At 47.9% G+C, this 20611-nt stretch overlaps 1 protein-coding gene across 2 annotated transcripts; it reads right to left on the reverse strand.

The window, feature by feature from the left end:
• Nucleotides 1-170: 170 nt before the first annotated feature.
• On the reverse strand, nt 171-19922 carry LOC110487933 (stathmin-2). Of its 2 annotated transcripts, none has more exons than XM_021559849.3 (5): nt 19384-19922; nt 3746-3841; nt 3389-3567; nt 2890-3081; nt 171-2642 (listed from the first exon to the last, which is right to left on the reverse strand). In XM_021559849.3, the coding sequence occupies exons 1-5, from the start codon at nt 19400-19402 to the stop codon at nt 2583-2585; spliced, it is 546 nt and encodes a 181-aa protein (XP_021415524.1). In that variant the 5' UTR covers nt 19403-19922; the 3' UTR covers nt 171-2582. The 2 variants fall into 2 exon arrangements, with proteins under 2 accessions (XP_021415524.1, XP_036826690.1); XM_036970795.2 differs by having other exon boundaries at nt 3389-3564; nt 19384-19791.
• Between the last annotated feature and the right edge of the window lie 689 nt (nt 19923-20611).

The raw sequence follows: 20611 nt of genomic DNA on the forward strand, positions 1-20611 counted from the left end.
TCCTTTGTCTCTTCCATATTTTGTTTTATTTCTCAAAACTAATTCAGAGACAGAAATAAACATTCTAGGATAATACAGATATAAATATTTTTTTCATTGGTCCTTTGAATTATTTTTGCCATATTCAAAGTCAACAAAACAAAAAAGAATAAGAACAAACAAAGCCAATATCATTCACAGAACCCCAAACCTTTAATTACCACAGCTTGCTCACAAAGATATATGTGGAGGGGGGAAACACACAAACAGGAAGAGAGAGAGACAGCCAGGTTCATCACCACAGACAGGAAGCTGTGAAGTCGCAGACAGGACCCTGTGATGTCCCAGACAGGACCCTGTGATGTCCCAGACAGGACGGTGTGATGTCACAGACAGGATGTTGCGATGTCTCAGACAGGACGCTGTGATGTCATTAGTATGTGACGGACGGTTGGATATACAGCTCCAACCTCCTGGCTGGTATAATAAGCTCTAAACCAGAGAAACAGCACAGGCGCACGCACATCCACCCACCCCTACTGAAACATACACACTCTCTCACACACCCTTACTGAAACATGCACTCTCTCACACACATCCACCCACCCTTACTGAAACATACACACTCTCTAACACACATCCACCCACCCTTACAGAAACATACACACTCTCTCACACACATCCACCCACCCCTACTGAAACATACACACTCTCTCACACACCCTTACTGAAACATGCACTCTCTCACACACATCCACCCACCCTTACTGAAACATACACACTCTCTAACACACATCCACCCACCCTTACTGAAACATACACACTCTCTCACACACATCCACCCACCCCTACTGAAACATGCACACTCTCTCACACACATCCACCCACCCCTACTGAAACATACACACTCTCTCACACACATCCACCCACCCCTACTGAAACATACACACTCTCTCACACACATCCACCCACTCCTACTGAAACATACACACTCTCTCACATACATCCACCCACTCCTACTGAAACATACACACTCTCTCACATACATCCACCCACTCCTACTGAAACATACACACTCTCTCACATACATCCACCCATTCCTACTGAAACATACACACTCTCTCACATACATCCACCCACTCCTACTGAAACATACACACTCTCTCACATACATCCACCCACTCCTACTGAAACATACACACTCTCTCACATACATCCACCCACTCCTACTGAAACATACACACTCTCTCACACACATCCACCCACCCCTACTGAAACATACACCCTTTGTCTTCCATTGTCATGTCAGGATCTTCTAGATGTTATTATATGTCTGTGTTGGTTGTTTTCTTACGTCTTAATGTTGCCTACTTGTTCTCCTGTGCCATAGTTTGCCGTACACAGTTAAGAGACGACGGTACAATGACTCATTCTCAATAGTGAGAGAGTCAAACTATGATTCTCCATAGAGAGTGAAACCTCTGTAGTAGCATTTGGCTTGGTTCCTCTGTGGCACAACATGAAAGAGCTGAGAGGGCCCATTAGCCTGTTTAAGGACATGGATGTTACTTAGTGATCTACCATTGCTTAAGCGTTAACCGCTATATGAGCTTGTAGCATTCTAGGCACGATTACATTATCTACACGTCTAAGATGGTACATACAGTACATGCTGAGAGAGTGATTGACAGATGACGCAGGGGGTCTTGGGAACGAGAAAGGACCATAACACCCCTCTGTGACATCACGGTATGAACCAAGGATGTCATGTGACTTCTGCGATGCCCAACTGACATATTTTTTAGCAAGCTCCTCTTAAACAACATGTCGTGTTTGCCAAATTCCTCAGTCTGTGTATGCGTGTGCGCTTGCATGTGTGTGAATGAACTACTCTATGCAAGAGAGTGGGAGAACAGACAGACAGACAGGAGAGAATCGGCTCATAAAAGCTATAGTATTCTCCTGATGTCTAGCTAGTCTCTCTCCTGGAAGTCAATGAGCAGCCTGTATTATCATCATCCCCACACTGACTGACTGACTGACTGACTGACTGACACAGAAACAGACATGGTCAGAAAATAACCAGCGCAAACGCACGTCGGCTAGCTGGCGAACTCACAACAACACAGAAGCCTTATAGTACGAGAGAAACTGCAAACGATTTTTGTTTGAGAAAAAAATAAAATAAAAGTACATCCATAGATAGAGAAAATGCTAAAATGGCACACTGCAATACTTCTGCTGTACTATCCTACTGTATATAACAAAAACATAAGTATTTACAAAAAACAATACCCACTATAACTTGGTTGGCTTTTCATCTTTTCTTTTTTCAGCATTTGAAATCGAGCAAAAACATTATTTATTAGGGAGGGGGGGGTGACATTTTGGTCGTTTTTTTTGCAATCCCCCCATTTGCTAATGCTGTTGGTGTGGGGTGCCGGTGGGTCCTCCACCTCACTCTGGGGGGGTCTTCTGACGCTGGGGGTGCTGTAGAAGTGGGGTTGTCAGGGGAGTCCCTTGGGAGGGGGCGGAGGAGTACAGGGTACAGGAGGGTGGCTGTAGGGGGGGGGGTACGATGGTTTGTGGCGCCCCTCGCCTGCTCACGCTGTCAGCTCTTCCCTCAGCTCTTTGTTCCTGCGCACCACCTGGGCATGCCTCTCCTGAGGACAACACAGAGAGAGACCTCTCAATACTGACCCGACCCTGAGACTCTCTGGTTCAAGTCTGTCAATTTACGCTTCCCTTTCAGCTGACATATTCAACTACAATGGCCAGTGTTTCATCCGTGAATGATGCTCGAAGCACCTACCCAAAAATATCAAAGCCTTCTACCTTGCACACCCCTTGTCCATTCCCCTGGTCTTGCTGTCTCCACCTACCCTCTTTCCCACCAAACTCTATTCTCACCTTCTCCTGCAGGCGCTCCATGATGGAGGCCAGGTAGGCCTGGCGGTTCTCCTTGATCTGCTCCATCTTCATGGTCAGCTTCTCCTCTGCCATCTTGCTGAAGTTGCTGTTCTCCTCCATGGCCTTCATCACCACGTCTCTCTCGTGCTCCCGCTTTTCTGCCAGGGCCCTGAGAACCTGGGCCTCCTGGGACTGAAGCGGTGATAGAATAGAATAGAGTAGAATATAATCGGGAAAAAAGTAGAATAGAACAGAATAGAGTAGAATGCAGGATAATCCAAGATACAAGGTGGGAACGAGAGGGTAATAATTTGTTTTAGTGTCATTCCTTTGCCTGATGAATTTGATCGTTGCTTAGTGAGTAAGTAAGTATAACAGTCAAAGTCTAAGCCAAGCCAACGTATAGGCTAAGAAGGATAGGACAAAGTGTCATATGCTAGCATGATTCAGTGTGATACAGTGACGGAATTAAGTTGTCCGCTTATGCTAACGGACTCACTCTCCTCCGGTCCTCAGCGGCCTCCAGCTTCTTCTGGATGTCCTCCAGAGAGACCTCCCTCTTAGGGGGCGAGGTGACACAGTGGGCTGCGTCTGACACCGGAGAGGGGGGCTTCAGGATCACCTCGAAGGCCTGGCCAGAGGCACGCTTGTTGATGGGCTTCACCTCCATGCCTGCTACTAGAAGAAGGGGACGGACAGAGGAAAACCACAGAGGGAAACTCTAAATCCTGCCTTTGTAGTGATAATATTACCGCAAATCAAACTTTCACTTTTGTTTTTAATTGCCTCTTGGTTGCCTTTGCTGTAAGTTGAAAAAAAAAAACATTTTAAAAAGTCAGGTGACATTTGTGTTTACCTTGGAACTCTCCCACCAGGTTCTTGCGTGTCTCTGGGTACAGGCAGGAGCAGAGGAGAGACAGGACAGACATCTCCTTCATCTTCTCTTTGTACGCTGTGGAAAACACACGCACACACACACACAGACAGACAGTTATCCTACTTTCTCCTCCTCATAAATTATCATATCACATTGCATCGCCATCTTTAGATGTTTAGGAAAATAAATATTCAGTAAATCCTTAAAAATAAAAGAACGCATGATCATCAAAGGTGGTCTAGTCTGGTGAGAAGAATCAGCTTGAGGTTTCTAAGCCCCATTTCATTGGGCTTTGTTTGTGCAGACTGTGAAGGGAAGTGGGATGTGTGTGTGTGTGTGTGTGTGTGTGTGTGTGTGTGTGTGTGTGTGTGTGTGTGTGTGTGTGTGTGTGTGTGTGTGTGTGTGTGTGTGTGTGTGTGTGTGTGTGTGTGTGTGTGTGTGTGTGTGTGTGTGTGTGTGTGTGTGTGTGCTGTGTCCTCCTATGCTCTGATCTCCACAGCGGTCGACCATCTGCCCACAGGATTCATTCTCCACAGCAGTCGACCACCTCCCCACAGGATTCATTCTCCACAGCAGTCGACCACCTCCCCACAGGATTCATTCTCCACAGCGGTCGACCACCTCCACACAAGATTCATTCTCCACAGCGGTCGACCACCTCCCCACAGGATTCATTCATCATCAGCTATGCATTTCATGTTAGCCTATTACTTATTCACTTAGCTTGCAGAGTCTGTCGCTAACACTGGTAACATCCAACAGCTATTTAACAGTAGGGATAGCACCTGCAGGCACACTGATTATGGCTGATGTTGCTGAAAGCTACTTGCCTGTTCCAGAATCCAAATTGAATTGTTCTGCCATCATTACTTTTTTTTAAATCATTTATTTTTGCATTTTCCAATTAAGAACATTCAAAACAAAAGTGAGAAGATATTAGACAACATTAGGACTAAGTGACAGTAACAGACAAGTGTAACAACAAAAAAATAATAATAATAATTATATATTCAAACATACAATAAATAAGTCATAATAAAGAGTAAAATAAAAAATAATAATAATGAGACATTGGATCATATGGTCACCTGCCGTAGGCTACATATTATACATTACGTGTGAAACCTTATTTAAGGATTATAAAGAGATTTAATCAATGTGATGTGGGGAGATTCTCCATATAGTCAATAAAAGGTTGTCAAATTCTGTAAAATGTCTTTAACTCATTCCTCAAGCAGTAAGTGATTTTCTCCAGTGGGATACAACTATTAACTTCTGATAGCCAAATTGCAACTGGCAGGAAGGAATCCAATTTCCATTTCAAGGCAATACATTTCTTGGCAATCGCAAGCAATATTTCTGTTAGCTTTATAGTATGGCTTTGCCTAAGATTGGTGTTAGTAAAGTTACCCAGTAGACAGACCTCCGAGTCTAAAGGGAATGCAACCCTGTGAATTGAGGATATGGTATCGCATACCCCCTGACAGAAACCGTGTAGTTTTGAACACTGCCAAGTGGAATGGAGGAATGTTCCTTCATCTGAGCCACATCTAAAACATAGAGAGGAGATATCAGGGTTGAACTTGTGCAGTCGAGATGAGGTGATATAGAGCTGATAGAGGAAATTAAACTGGATCAGTCTGTATCTGGAGTTCAATGTGGATGTAACATCATCCCTGCAAAGGTCACTCCATAGTGCCTCATCAAGATCAATACCCAGATCTTTTTCCCATCTAAGTCGGGGTTTATCTAGCTCAGGCAGTGCTAGTCCTGACATAAGAGCATCGTTTACACGGGAAATGGTCTTGAACAGTGGTTGGTGTGCATGGCAGAGTTGTTCAATAGGTGACATCTTAGGTAGGTTCCATAGTCCCTTGAGAGTCACCCTAATAAAGTTTCGTAGTTGTAGGTAGCTAAAGAAGTCCCTGTTAGGTGAGTGGTATTTCTGTTTCAGCTGATCAAAAGACATGAGAACTCCCTCCTCATAACAAGGTTCCAGAAGAGGGATTCCCTTATCAGACCATGGTCTTAAGTTACTATTCAGGAAAAACATAGGAATCAATCTATTGTTCCATAAAGGGGTTTTAGGGGAAAGGAATCCCCCTCGTCCGAACAGCTCATGCAGTTTGCACCATGCCAGGACAGAATGTATGATTAAAGGGTTGTCTGTGATGGTTTTCATAAATTTTCTGTCATATTTTTAAAACAATTCTGCCCCAGTGGCATCATTTACCTCAAGCTTTTCAATGTTCAACCATGAGGGAGAGGGACCATTGTCAAACCTCTGAGCCAGAAACCTAGACTGTGCAGTCCAATAGTACATTCTAAAATTGGGGAGGTTTAAGCCCCCTTGACCGTAATCAAGGGTCAGTTTATCCAGGCCATCCCTAGGGGTTTTGCCGTGCCAGATAAACCGTCTGGTCAGTTTGTCGAGAGAGGAAAAGAATGCTGCGGGAACAGGGATAGGGAGAGATTGAAACAGATATAGAAATCTGGGCAGGACATTCATTTGAATTACATTGATTCTACCCAGTAGAGTGAGAGGTAAGTCCATCCATTTACAAAGGTCACCCTCCAACTTTTGCAACAAACTTGCCAGATTGAGTTTATAGAGGTTGGTCAGATTATCATCCACCATTATGCGCAAATATGTGAAGCCCATAGGCGACCATCTAAAAGGAAACTTGTGCTTGATGGTGTGATGGTCAAAGACAGACAACGGTAAATTGACCTTATATCCAGAGAAAGAACTATAACACTGTAGTAGGATCTGTAAGTGAGAGAGAGAATGTTCTGGGTTTGTTAGAAATAAGATAAGGTTGTCCGCAAAGAGTGATAGTTTATGGGTATGGGGGCCCACCTCAAAGCCATGTATGTCAGGGCACGTTCTAATGGCCTCAGCCAACAGTTTGATGGCGAGGGCAAAGAGGTGGGGGCTAATTGGGCAACCTTGTCTCTTCCCCCTATAGAGAAAGGAAGAGGAGGAAGTAATCCCATTGGTAGCAATCCTAGCTTTAGGAGATTTGTAGAGTGATTTTATCAAGTTTACAAACACGTTACCTAAACCGAACTTTTCCAAGATGCGAAAGAGGTGTGGCCATTCAACCCTATCAAAGGCCTTTTCAGCGTCGAGGGAGACTGCGACACTAGGTATTTTGTTTTTGTTAGCAAGGTGAATTATATCAAAGAACCTTCTGAGATTATTGGAGGACAATCTATTAATTATGAAGCCAGTCTGATCTGGGTTGACCAACAGGGGAAGACATGACTCCAGTCTCTTAGATAGCATCTTGGTGACCAGTTTACAATCGGTGTTAAGGAGAGAGATTGGTTTGTAGGAGGCGCACTTTAGCGGGTTTTTTCCTTTCTTGTGGATTACAGTAATCACCGCTTGAGAGAAAGACTCTGGAAAGCAGTTGTCTTCCCTGGCTTTTTTAAGTACCTCCATAAGGTAGGGGACCAACAGTGCCATCATGACTGTTAAGTGAATCAACAGTGATTCCAGGTTAGAATGTTACAGAGCTGTACTGGCACCCAAAGTGGGATGTGAACCTACTGTAGCATCCCATCAGGGAGCCGGTAGAAAGAAGACATCTACTCCATCATATTGTCCTGCCACAGACAATCTGGCTATGTCCTCTACCTCTCCTGGCTGCTGTTTATAGTGTACAGTACAGTGTCTGAAGGCACAGTGTGCCGTCTGGGCACCTCGACGTGCCAAGTAGAACCCAGTTGATATGATCACACGCTGTGGGCTGCAGGGCTGAAATGTGCTACATTGACCCCCTGACTGATGTCCCTGGCTGGAAGTCAACACTGAGAAAAGTAAAGCTCTTAGATTTACAGTTCGACATGGAGGAGAGAAGTGTAGCTAGTGCCCATGGACGTTCTGCTGTTACACACCCGGCAAAACCATCTCCCTGTCTCTATCTGTCTGTTCGAATGAAGTGTATTCCAGCACCTACAGCAGTGGTGCTGCACCACCAGACTACCCCTCTCCTCTCCCTGTCTCTATCTGTCTGCCACAACAGCCAGCTCTCAGCCTGGCAGACGCCACGGTGCATCAGATGAACTCTCACATGATAGCGTTATCTCTCTGACTCTCCGATGGGCTTGTTAACCCCTCCTAGAAGAGAGGGAAGAGAATGAGAGGAGAGAGCAGAGAGGAGGACTGGGTTAGCTCTCTATGATAGGTGTGTTAACAACTCCTTTCCAGAAGATGTGGAGGAGAAAAGGGGGACTGGGTTAAGCCCTCCCATAGAGGAGAAAAGGGGGACTGGGTTAACTCCTCCCATAGAGGAGAAAAAGAAAGGGGAAAAGGGGGACTGGGTTAAGCCCTCCCATAGAGGAGAAAAAGAAAGGGGAAAAGGGGGACTGGGTTAAGCCCTCCCATAGAGGAGAAAAAGAAAGGGGAAAAGGGGGACTGGGTTAAGCCCTCCCATAGAGGAGAAAAGGGGGACTGGGTTAAGCCCTCCCATAGAGGAGAAAAAGAAAGGGGAAAAGGGGGACTGGGTTAAGCCCTCCCATAGAGGAGAAAAGGGGGACTGGGTTAAGCCCTCCCATAGAGGAGAAAAGGGGGACTGGGTTAACTCCTCCCATAGAGGAGAAAAAGAAAGGGGAAAAGGGGGACTGGGTTAACTCCTCCCATAGAGGAGAAAAAGAAAGGGGAAAAGGGGGACTGGGTTAAGCCCTCCCATAGAGGAGAAAAGGGGGACTGGGTTAAGCCCTCCCATAGAGGAGAAAAGGGGGACTGGGTTAACTCCTCCCATAGAGGAGAAAAAGAAAGGGGAAAAGGGGGACTGGGTTAACTCCTCCCATAGAGGAGAAAAAGAAAGGGGAAAAGGGGGACTGGGTTAACTCCTCCCATAGAGGAGAAAAAGAAAGGGGAAAAGGGGGACTGGGTTAAGCCCTCCCATAGAGGAGAAAAGGGGGACTGGGTTAAGCCCTCCCATAGAGGAGAAAAGGGGGACTGGGTTAAGCCCTCCCATAAAGGAGAAAAAGAAAGGGGAAAAGGGGGACTGGGTTAAGCCCTCCCATAGAGGAGAAAAAGAAAGGAGAAAAGGGGGACTGGGTTAAGCCCTCCCATAAAGGAGAAAAAGAAAGGAGAAAAGGGGGACTGGGTTAACCCCTCCCATAGAGGAGAAAAGGGGGACTAGGTTAACCCCTCCCATAGAGGAGAAAAGGGGGACTGGGTTAACCCCTCCCATAGAGGAGAAAGGGGGGACTGGGTTAACCCCTCCCATAGAGTAGAAAAGGGGGACTGGGTTAACCCCTCCCATAGAGTAGAAAAGGGGGACTGGGTTAACCCCTCCCATAGAGGAGAAAAGTGGGACTGGGTTAAGCCCTCCCATAGAGGAGAAAAAGAAAGGGGAAAAGGGGGATATGAAGAGGAAGAGGCTGATTTGGGCTGGCTAACTCCCACAGGTGATTGAGGGTCCTCAGGGAAGGCAAATGGAGGCTGCTGTGTTCAGTGGAGCGGTGGAGGGGATTTTAAGTTGTAATTACCGGACAAGACCATCTCTACTGGTGGGTGGTGGAAGTGTGTGTAGGCGTGTGTGTGTGCGCATCTGTGCTTTAGTGTGTGTGTGTGTGTGTGTGTGTGTGTGTGTGTGTGTGTGTGTGTGTGTGTGTGTGTGTGTGTGTGTGTGTGTGTGTGTGTGTGTGCATACAAGTGCATGCATGTGTGTGGTGTGAGTAGATTCACACACACACACACCACACTAACAGACCTGTGCGTGCCTGGGAACCACAGGCAGCAGCCATATTCCCTTCAGGACGACTCAGCTTGTCAGTGATGTCAGTGATGTGAACAATTGGCGGTTCAGTGGAGCAGATCATGCAGGTTAAGTGCTTATTGAGCAGGTCAGAAGATAACTGCGGCTGGTAGCTGTCAGCCTGTTCTTGCCCTGGCCAGCTGTGTGTTTTGGTGTTTAGGGAATGTTGTCAACAGATTTATACTGGAAAATATATGTATATTAAAGTCATTTGTTCAACGGTTTGACCCAATTCTAAACAACATGTTATTCTATTAGGGTGCACTAAAAACACACAATTCTACTGTGCGAAGAGAAATCATTTAGTCATCTTTTCAGCAAGTTTTACACTGAGCATCCTCTTCCATTCCCATGGAGATCTCCTCCTCACCACGGAAACAGAGGCAGTTAGTGTGCTTCCTGCTGTAATCCTTTAGCATGAGACCACAGATAATCAATAACCCCTCCGGTCTTGTGCTGTTGTTCCCCCTGTCCCTCCACCCCAACCCGAAAGTGTCCTGTTGTCCCCTGTCCCTCCACCCCAACTCAATACTGTCCTGTTGTCCCCTGTCCCTCCACCCCAACCCAATACTGTCCTGTTGTCCCCTGTCCCTCCACCCCAACCCGAAAGTGTCCTGTTGTCCCCTGTCCCTCCACCCCAACTCAATACTGTCCTGTTGTCCCCTGTCCCTCCACCCCAACCCGAAAGTGTCCTGTTGTCCCCTGTCCCTCCACCCCAACTCAATACTGTCCTGTTGTCCCCTGTCCCTCCACCCCACCCCAACTCAATACTGTCCTGTTGTCCCCTGTCCCTCCACCCCAACTCAATACTGTCCTGTTGTCCCCTGTCCCTCCACCCCAACCCAATACTGTCCTGTTGTCCCCTGTCCCTCCACCCCAACCCAATACTGTCCTGTTGTTGTCATGTATTGTCATGTTGTGTCTTTCTGTCCTTTCCTTTCACCCTGTCTCCCTCTGCTGGTCGTCTTAGGTTACCTTTTCTCCCCCGCTTTCCCCCAGCTGTTCCTTGTCTCCTCTTGACTACCTCGTCACCCCTTCTCCCACCTGTTCCCCTTTTCCCTCTGATTAGTCCCCTATATCTCTCTCTGTTTTTGTTCCTGTCCTTGTCGGATTCTTGTTTGTTGCGTTTCATGCCTGAGCCAGACTATCGTCATGTTTGCTGTAACCTTGTCCTGTCCTGTCGGAATCTGCCGGTCTATCGGAGCCTACCACAGTTTGGTTATTAAAGAAGCTCTGTTTAAGTTAGTTCGCTTTTGGGTCCTCATTCACTCACCGTAACAGAAGAATCCGATCAAGAATGGACCCAGCGACTTCGGATCCTCTCCACTCAGCCGTCGAGATCCAGGGAGCGATGCTAGGCAGACACGAGCAGGAATTGTCTGCTGCTCGACATGCCGTTGAGACCCTGGCCACCCAAGTCTCCAACCTCACAGAACAGGTTCACCATCTCCGCCTCGATCCACCGGCCACTTCCAGGGCTTTCGAATCTCCGGAGCCCAGAATCAATAACCCGCCGTGTTACTCTGGGGAGCCCACTGAATGCCGCTCGTTCCTCACCCAGTGTGATATTGTGTTTTCTCTCCAGCCCAACACTTACTCCAGGAGCACTGCTCGTGTCGCCTACGTCATATCTCTCCTTATTGGACGGGCTCGTGAGTGGGGCACGGCAATCTGGGAGGCAAGGGCTGAGTGTACTAACCAGTATCAGGACTTTAAGGAGGAGATGATACGGGTTTTTGATCGATCTGTTTTTGGGGAGGAGGCTTCCAGGGCCCTGTCTTCCCTATGTCAAGGTAATCGATCCATAACAGACTACTCTATTGAGTTTCGCACTCTTGCTGCCTCCAGTGGCTGGAACGAGCCGGCTTTGCTCGCTCGTTTTCTGGAGGGTCTCCGCGCAGAGGTAAAGGATGAGATTCTCTCCCGGGAGGTCCCTTCCAGCGTGGATTCCCTGATTGAACTCGCTATTCGCATTGAGCGACGGGTTGATCTTCGTCACCGAGCTCGTGGAAAGGAGCTCGCGTTCTCCGTTGCCCCCCTCTCCGCATCACTACCATCTTCCTCTGCCGGCTCGGGAGCTGAGCCTATGCAGCTGGGAGGTATCCGCATCTCGACTAAGGAGAGGGAACGGAGAATCACCAACCGCCTCTGTCTCTATTGCGGTTCTGCTGGTCATTTTGTCACTTCATGTCCAGTAAAAGCCAGAGCTCATCAGTAAGCGGAGGGCTACTGGTGAGCGCTACTACTCCTGTCTCTCCTTCAAGATCCTGCACTACCTTGTCGGTCCATCTACGCTGGACCGGTTCGTCAGCTTCCTGCAGTGCCTTAATAGACTCTGGGGCGGAGGGCTGTTTTATGGACGAGACCTGGGCTCGGGAACATGACATTCCTCTCAGACAGTTAAGGGAGCCCACGGCCTTGTTCGCCCTGGATGGTAGTCCTCTCCCCAGGATTCAGCGTGAGACGCTACCTTTAACCCTCACTGTTTCTGGTAATCATAGCGAAACCATTTCTTTTTTGATTTTTCGTTCACCTTTTACACCTGTTGTTTTGGGCCATCCCTGGCTAGTTTGTCATAATCCTTCCATTAATTGGTCTAGTAATTCTATCCTCTCCTGGAACGTCTCTTGTCATGTGAAATGTTTAATGTCTGCTATCCCTCCTGTTTCCTCTGTCTCTTCTTCACAGGAGGAGCCTGGTGATTTGACAGGGGTGCCGGAGGAATATCACGATCTGCGCACGGTGTTCAGTCGGTCCAGGGCCACCTCTCTTCCTCCACACCGGTCGTATGATTGTAGTATTGATCTCCTTCCGGGAACCACTCCCCCCCGGGGTAGACTATACTCTCTGTCGGCTCCCGAACGTAAGGCTCTCGAGGATTATTTGTCTGTAGCTCTTGACGCCGGTACCATAGTCCCCTCCTCCTCTCCCGCCGGAGCGGGGTTTTTTTTTGTCAAGAAGAAGGACGGGTCTCTGCGCCCCTGCATAGATTATCGAGGGCTGAATGACATAACAGTTAAGAATCGTTATCCGCTTCCTCTTATGTCTTCAGCCTTCGAGATCCTGCAGGGAGCCAGGTTTTTCACTAAGTTGGACCTTCGTAACGCTTACCATCTCGTGCGCATCAGGGAGGGGGACGAGTGGAAGACGGCGTTTAACACTCCGTTAGGGCACTTTGAATACCGGGTTCTTCCTTTCGGCCTCGCTAACGCTCCAGCTGTCTTTCAGGCATTAGTCAATGATGTCCTGAGAGACATGCTGAACATCTTTGTTTTCGTTTACCTTGACGATATCCTGATTTTTTCACCGTCACTCCAGATTCATCTTCAGCACGTTCGACGTGTCCTCCAGCGCCTTTTAGAGAATTGCCTTTTTGTGAAGGCTGAGAAGTGCACTTTTCATGCCTCCTCCGTCACATTTCTCGGTTCTGTTATTTCCGCTGAAGGCATTAAGATGGATCCCGCTAAGGTCCAAGCTGTCATTGATTGGCCCGCCCCTAAGTCACGCGTCGAGCTGCAGCGCTTTCTCGGCTTCGCGAACTTCTATCGTCGTTTCATCCGTAATTTCGGTCAGGTGGCAGCTCCTCTCACAGCCCTTACTTCTGTCAAGACGTGCTTTAAGTGGTCCGTTTCCGCCCAGGGAGCTTTTGATCTCCTCAAGAATCGTTTTACATCCGCTCCTATCCTTGTTACACCTGACGTCTCTAGACAGTTCGTTGTCGAGGTTGACGCGTCAGAGGTGGGCGTGGGAGCCATTCTTTCTCAGCGCTCCCTCTCTGACGACAAGGTCCACCCATGCGCGTATTTTTCTCATCGCCTGTCGCCGTCGGAACGTAACTATGATGTGGGAAACCGCGAACTGCTCGCCATCCGGTTAGCCCTAGGCGAATGGCGACAGTGGTTGGAGGGGGCGACCGTTCCTTTTGTCGTTTGGACTGACCATAGGAACCTTGAGTACATCCGTTCTGCCAAACGACTTAATGCGCGTCAGGCGCGTTGGGCGCTGTTTTTCGCTCGTTTCGAGTTCGTGATTTCTTATCGTCCGGGCTCTAAGAACACCAAGCCTGATGCTTTATCTCGTCTCTTCAGTTCTTCAGTAGCCTCCACTGACCCCGAGGGGATTCTCCCTGAGGGGCGTGTTGTCGGGTTGACTGTCTGGGGAATTGAGAGGCAGGTAAAGCAAGCGCTCACTCACACTCCGTCGCCGCGCGCTTGTCCTAGGAACCTTCTTTTCGTTCCCGTTCCTACTCGTCTGGCCGTTCTTCAGTGGGCTCACTCTGCCAAGTTAGCCGGCCACCCTGGCGTTCGGGGTACGCTTGCTTCCATTCGCCAGCGTTTTTGGTGGCCCACCCGGGAGCATGACACGCGTCGTTTCGTGGCTGCTTGTTCGGTCTGCGCGCAGACTAAGTCCGGTAACTCCCCTCCTGCCGGCCGTCTCAGGCCGCTTCCCATTCCCTCTCGACCGTGGTCTCACATCGCCTTAGATTTTGTCACCGGACTGCCTTCGTCAGCGGGGAAGACTGTTATTCTTACGGTTGTCGATAGGTTCTCTAAGGCGGCTCATTTCATTCCCCTTGCTAAGCTTCCTTCTGCTAAAGAGACGGCACAAATCATCATCGAGAATGTTTTCAGAATTCATGGCCTTCCGTCAGACGTCGTTTCGGACAGAGGTCCGCAATTCACGTCTCAATTTTGGAGGGAGTTTTGCCGTTTGATTGGGGCTTCCGTCAGTCTCTCTTCCGGCTTTCACCCCCAGTCTAACGGTCAAGCAGAACGGGCCAATCAGACTATTGGTCGCATCTTACGCAGTCTTTCTTTTCGCAACCCTGCGTCTTGGTCAGAACAGCTCCCCTGGGCAGAATACGCCCACAACTCGCTTCCTTCGTCTGCGACCGGGCTATCTCCTTTTCAGAGTAGCCTCGGGTACCAGCCTCCGCTGTTCTCATCTCAGTTCGCCGAGTCCAGCGTCCCCTCCGCTCAGGCTTTTGTCCAACGTTGCGAGCGCACCTGGAAGAGGGTCAGGTCTGCACTTTGCCGTTATAGGACGCAGACTGTGAGGGCTGCTAATAAGCGTAGAACTAAGAGTCCTAGATATTGTCGCGGTCAGAGAGTTTGGCTCTCCACTCAGAACCTTCCCCTTAAGACGGCTTCTCGCAAGTTGACCCCGCGGTTCATTGGTCCGTTCCGTATTTCTCAGGTCATTAATCCTGTCGCAGTTCGACTTCTTCTTCCGCGATACCTTCGTCGCGTCCACCCGGTCTTCCATGTCTCCTGTATTAAGCCCGTTCTTCGCGCCCCCGCTCGTCTTCCCCCCCCCCCCCCATCCTTGTCGAGGGCGCACCCATCTACAGGGTCCGCAGGATTTTGGACATGCGTCCTCGGGGCCGTGGTCACCAGTACCTCGTTGATTGGGAGGGGTACGGTCCTGAGGAGAGGAGTTGGGTTCCCTCTCGGGACGTGCTGGACCGTGCGCTGATCGAGGATTTCCTCCGTTGCCGCCAGGTTTCCTCCTCGAGTGCGCCAGGAGGCGCTCGGTGAGTGGGGGGGTACTGTCATGTATTGTCATGTTGTGTCTTTCTGTCCTTTCCTTTCACCCTGTCTCCCTCTGCTGGTCGTCTTAGGTTACCTTTTCTCCCCCGCTTTCCCCCAGCTGTTCCTTGTCTCCTCTTGACTACCTCGTCACCCCTTCTCCCACCTGTTCCCCTTTTCCCTCTGATTAGTCCCCTATATCTCTCTCTGTTTTTGTTCCTGTCCTTGTCGGATTCTTGTTTGTTGTGTTTCATGCCTGAGCCAGACTATCGTCATGTTTGCTGTAACCTTGTCCTGTCCTGTCGGAATCTGCCGGTCTATCGGAGCCTACCACAGTTTGGTTATTAAAGAAGCTCTGTTTAAGTTAGTTCGCTTTTGGGTCCTCATTCACTCACCGTAACAGTTGTCCCCTGTCCCTCCCTCCACCCCAACTCAATACTGTCCTGTTGTCCCCTGTCCCTCCACCCCAACCCAATACTGTCCTGTTGTCCCCTGTCCCTCCACCCCAACTCAATACTGTCCTGTTGTCCCCTGTCCCTCCACCCCAACCCAATACTGTCCTGTTGTCCCCTGTCCCTCCCTCCACCCCAACTCAATACTGTCCTGTTGTCCCCTGTCCCTCCACCCCAACTCAATACTGTCCTGTTGTCCCCTGTCCCTCCACCCCAACCCAATACTGTCCTGTTGTCCCCTGTCCCTCCACCCCAACCCAATACTGTCCTGTTGTCCCCTGTCCCTCCCTCCACCCCAACTCAATACTGTCCTGTTGTCCCCTGTCCCTCCACCCCAACCCAATACTCTCCTGTTGTCCCCTGTCCCTCCCTCCACCCCAACCCAATACTGTCCTGTTGTTCCCGTCCTGCCAACCCAACCCAATACTGTCCTGTTGTTCCCGTCAATACTGGGGCCTTACAGGTTTCCAGAGCCCAATAAGCCCAAACAGCAGCCTGAGTGTGTTTGTGTGTGCGTGTGCATGTGTGTGCGTGTGTATGTGTATACGTGTGTCTGTGTGTGTGTGTTTGTGTGTGTGCATGAGTGTGTGTCCATTTGCATGAGTGTCTGTGTGTGTGTGTGTGTGTGTGTGTGTGTGTGTGTGTGTGTGTGTGTGTGTGTGTGTGTGTGTGTGTGTGTGTGTGTGTGTGTGTGTGTGTGTGTGTGTGTGCGTGCGTTACTCCTCAATATAATCAGTAGTGTAATTACAGCATTCATGAGGGGTTAGAGTGAAAATGGGCTACTGAGTGGGATGGTAGGTGGAGAATATTACCAACAAGGGAGGTTTCAGACATTAGTATGGATTGTAGAACACTGAAATGCAGACAAGAGGCGGTTTCTATGTTTCATACCACACCCAAAGACTAATGTTCCCTTTTGGTGTTATGTCATAGACCTGGACATATATTAAGGTATAATGACTAGTTTAACTAAGGTGCATTCATCAGGTTCCTAACAATAGCCTCTCCTCTCTGGCTGGGATATTGGATTTCATCTTTTGCTTCAGTCGTATACATTTTCTTCTCCAACTATCGATTGGTCTTGAGAAGTGATGAATACAGCTCTATGGCAACAACAGGCACAAGAATGAGTCTGGCAGAACTGGTTCAGGGATGCACTCAGTGACACTGCAGAGGCTGTGCATGACGAACTCTGGGTGGCGCCATTCTCCCAGAAAGCTTTGGCCCCTGAACACAAAGACTGGAGAGGAAAAATCTGGTGGCCACACCTAACTAATGGGCTTGCCTGAGAGATCAGACCGTAGGCTGTACCCTACACATACAACCTAATAATCAGGATCTGAGAAAATGTATTAAATTCCTATAATATATATTATAAATGAATGAGGATCTGTTATGTTAATGGATGTGTTATGTTAACAGATCTGAGGATCTGTATGTTAATGGATGTGTTATGTTAACAGATCTGAGGATCTGTATGTTAATGTAAGCATGTTTGATGTCAATAGACAAATCAGAAGCCAAGTGAGCCGAGAACATGACTTTTGGCTTGTGGTCAATAGGCCTGCAGCTATATGCAATTGGGAGAAGGCTATCTGTCTATCTGTCTATCTGTCTGCCTGCCTGCCTGTCTGTCTGTCTATCTGTCTGTCTATCTGTCTATCTGTCTATCTGTCTGTCTGCCTGCCTGTCTGTCTGTCTATCTGTCTATCTGTCTATCTGTCTTCCTGTCTGCCTGCCTGCCTGTCTGTCTTCCTGTCTATCTGTCTATCTGTCTTCCTGTCTGCCTGCCTGCCTGTCTGTCTTCCTGTCTATCTGTCTATCTGTCTTCCTGTCTGCCTGCCTGCCTGTCTGTCTTCCTGTCTATCTGTCTATCTGTCTGCCTGCCTGCCTGCCTGTCTGTCTATCTGTCTTTCTGTCTATCTGTCTATCTGCCTGTCTGTCTTCCTGTCTGTCTGCATGTCTATCTGTCTTCCTGCCTGTCTGTCTTCCTGTCTGTCTGTCTGTCTTCCTGTCTGTCTGCATGTCTATCTGTCTTCCTGCCTGTCTGTCTTCCTGTCTGCCTGCATGTCTATCTGTCTTCCTGCCTATCTGTCTTCCTGTCTGTCTGTCTGTCTTCCTGTCTGCCTGCATGTCAATCTGTCTTCCTGCATATCTGTCTTCCTGCCTATCTGTCTTCCTGTCTATCTGTCTTCCTGTCTTCCTGTCTGCCTGCATGTCAATCTGTCTTCCTGCCTATCTGTCTTCCTGTCAATCTGTCTTCCTGCCTATCTGTCTTCCAGTCTGCCTGCATGTCTATCTGTCTTCCTGCATATCTGTCTTCCTGCCTATCTGTCTTCCTGCCTATCTGTCTTCATGTCTGTCTGTCTGTCTTCCTGTCTTCCTGCATGTCAATCTGTCTTCCTGCCTGTCTGTCTTCCTGTCTGTCTGTTTGCTTGCCCCCCTGCAAAAAGTGCATTGATCTCAGACTGTACATATTCTCATATTAATGTCCATTTCTATTCCAGTCATTGTTATTTATTTGGTACACAACCAACCCACAGCTGATCCTGCCTGCCGACCTACCTGCCCTTGCACCCACTGACAACGGCTCTGACGATGATGTACCCCGGGGTGTTTGGCCCACCCCACTCGCCCTGTGTAGGTCTACAACTCAATAATAAATAAAAACATAACAGCGACGCGGCCAGGCCGGGTCATGATGAACAAGCCCGCTGCTGATGCAGACAGACTTCAGGACCTGACACACTTCCATTTATTGCTGTCTGTCTGCCGGCGCATCACAGACATATTCATCCAGAATAAAAGTAAACGCTTGACCGTCACCATAGAGACGGGCCTCACTCAAAAGGGCCCTAAATGCGCACGAATGTGCTCCATTACGCATTACCGAATCTTGGATAGGCTTTTACACTTTAAACTCGAACATGTCTTTAAACATTTATTGTGACTGACGCAGCAATATAGTAGATGCACATACTGTATGGGCAAATCAAGCCCAGCCCATGCAATAAAAATGATATCAAGACCAGGCATGATATTGCTGGAATATGATGCCACATTTCAACTTCCATCCATTAATTTCCATTGCAATTCGTAATTCTTCACCTGACAGCTTTAGCATGGATATAAAGTGCACGAACAAAGATGAATTTATTCTCAACATTTCCTCTCATCATTCAAATGGATTGAGCATAACATTCTAATAAACGCTAGTCCAGTCTCTATAATAGGATTTGTAACGGGTTAGATTAATTTAGAACCTCGAAGAGCTGCTCTGCGCTCATGATGAGAGACCGGGATGTTGGGTGCGGTCGCTCTGTCTGCATTATGTTGCTGTATGAGCATGTGTCGGGGGCTAGAGCGGCAGGTGCGGCATCCAACATCCATCCATGGATTCCCTATCGCGTTCGAATAACCTATCGCTAATGTGCCATTGGATTTCTTCAATCTAGGCTATTTATTCGCTTTATGCACACTGTAACATTGGAGATTGAATCTATATATAATACAATATTATTGGGCTAGGCTATTTAATCATAAAGTGTAGCCCACAATCATCATCCAACCCTGTTGATATAGGAATAAAACAAAAACGAATGCATGCAGTTCAGGCTCAAGGAAGACAAAAGCAAGATGATTGCACCACTCACAAGTAGAAAGCAAGAATATTGTTTGACATGCGACAGACTTTGACCGCTCCCCTGATTCAATGCCTGGCAGTCTTTTGTGCCAAGGTGTCGCCGCTGTTATCTCACACAGGCAGCATCCTCACACACAGTCAAGCAAAACCACCAAAACCACCACGGCTATCAACCCGTCCCAAAAACACAGACCCAAATAACGGTAAACCGTTAGCTTACCAATTGCTGTTTTAGCCATGTCTGTCAGTTTGTGCGGCGTTGGTGGTGAAAGAAGTGGGCTAGGCTACTGGAGGGAGCCTGCGTCGCAGTTTCTGGTCGATGCGCGGAGAGAACAGGGAGCACTGCTGTAAGGCACTGAGTCAGCAAGAACACTGCGCGAGACAGCAAAGGGGGGTCGTGAATTACGAGCATCTACGTGCTCAAGCAGATTGGCTACCGTGGTCCCTTGACGCGCATCCCCAAAGCGCTTTTCCCTCTAATGTCCCTTTGTATTGGAGTGTTCAGTCACCCCTATTAAAGGAGACGGGTGGCTGTTGCCCCTCTGTTGTTTTTAGGGTGACGCCCGCGAAAAAGGCTTGGCAGAGCTGAACCGCTCCTAATGGCTCTTGTCCATGGTGCTGAAAAGGCATCAGGGAGACAGGCAGGCTAATAATAGGCTCGACTTAATGGAAATAAAAGTTGAAAGTAAAATTAAACATAATTTGACCACAATATATAAGGCTAATGTTCCGTGCGTGACCTGACCACAAAGTAACAAATAGGACTGCAGTGAAATCTTAACATTGATGTATCAATGCAGACAAATACCCTCTCTAGTCCATAGCATATTTCATTTGTATACAATTATTTATTTAAATGGTAAAGCACTAAATGGCCTTTTACTTAAAAGTAACACGTCTTATTCATACGTTTGCATGATAAAAGGCTGGCTGAAAATATAGCCTATCCAAAATGTAAACCTGAAAAGTTATCTGCAAAAAATCTTACTGTGAATGCTCTCTCTACAATGTTCCCTCTCCAACCAGTAGATGGCAGTAGTTACATTACTAGTTCCCAGATCTTCTTTGCTCGAATTTCAGCCATCGACCAGAGTGAGTTATTAGACAAATAAACCGTTATAATGAATGGGTACACTCTATTTCATGTGTGATCACATGGGATCACATTCATTTCACATAAGACATTAGTGTGACTTTTCCAAATATTAAAAAAGTATTTTATGAAAAAGTGTTGGTATTCCCATTAAAGAGGCTATGGCACTACTATCTCAAGTTAATAATCAACAAAATAACAAGAAAGACCCAGCCACATCACACCCAAGAGTGAACCAGTATCTGGGCAAAGGCTCATCATATTCTCCTTTGCCCAGATACTGGTTCAACCCAAGAGGTACTGATTAACCATAATGTGCCTCTTTAGGACTGTCTGAATGAGCATCACACACTCA

The sequence above is a fragment of the Oncorhynchus mykiss genome, chromosome 30, assembly GCF_057628025.1.
Source record: "Oncorhynchus mykiss isolate SJ-2025 chromosome 30, ASM5762802v1, whole genome shotgun sequence".
Classification (NCBI taxonomy): domain Eukaryota; kingdom Metazoa; phylum Chordata; class Actinopteri; order Salmoniformes; family Salmonidae; genus Oncorhynchus; species Oncorhynchus mykiss.

Excerpts from the sequence above, each read along its gene's own strand:
- LOC110487933 (XM_021559849.3), bottom strand. Across the intron at positions 3,568-3,745 it reads CCTGGTGGGAGAGTTCCAAG|TAGCAGGCATGGAGGTGAAG; the intron begins GTAAACACAAAT and ends CCCTTCTTCTAG. Across the intron at positions 2,643-2,889 it reads TGGAGCGCCTGCAGGAGAAG|GAGAGGCATGCCCAGGTGGT; the intron begins GTGAGAATAGAG and ends TGTTGTCCTCAG.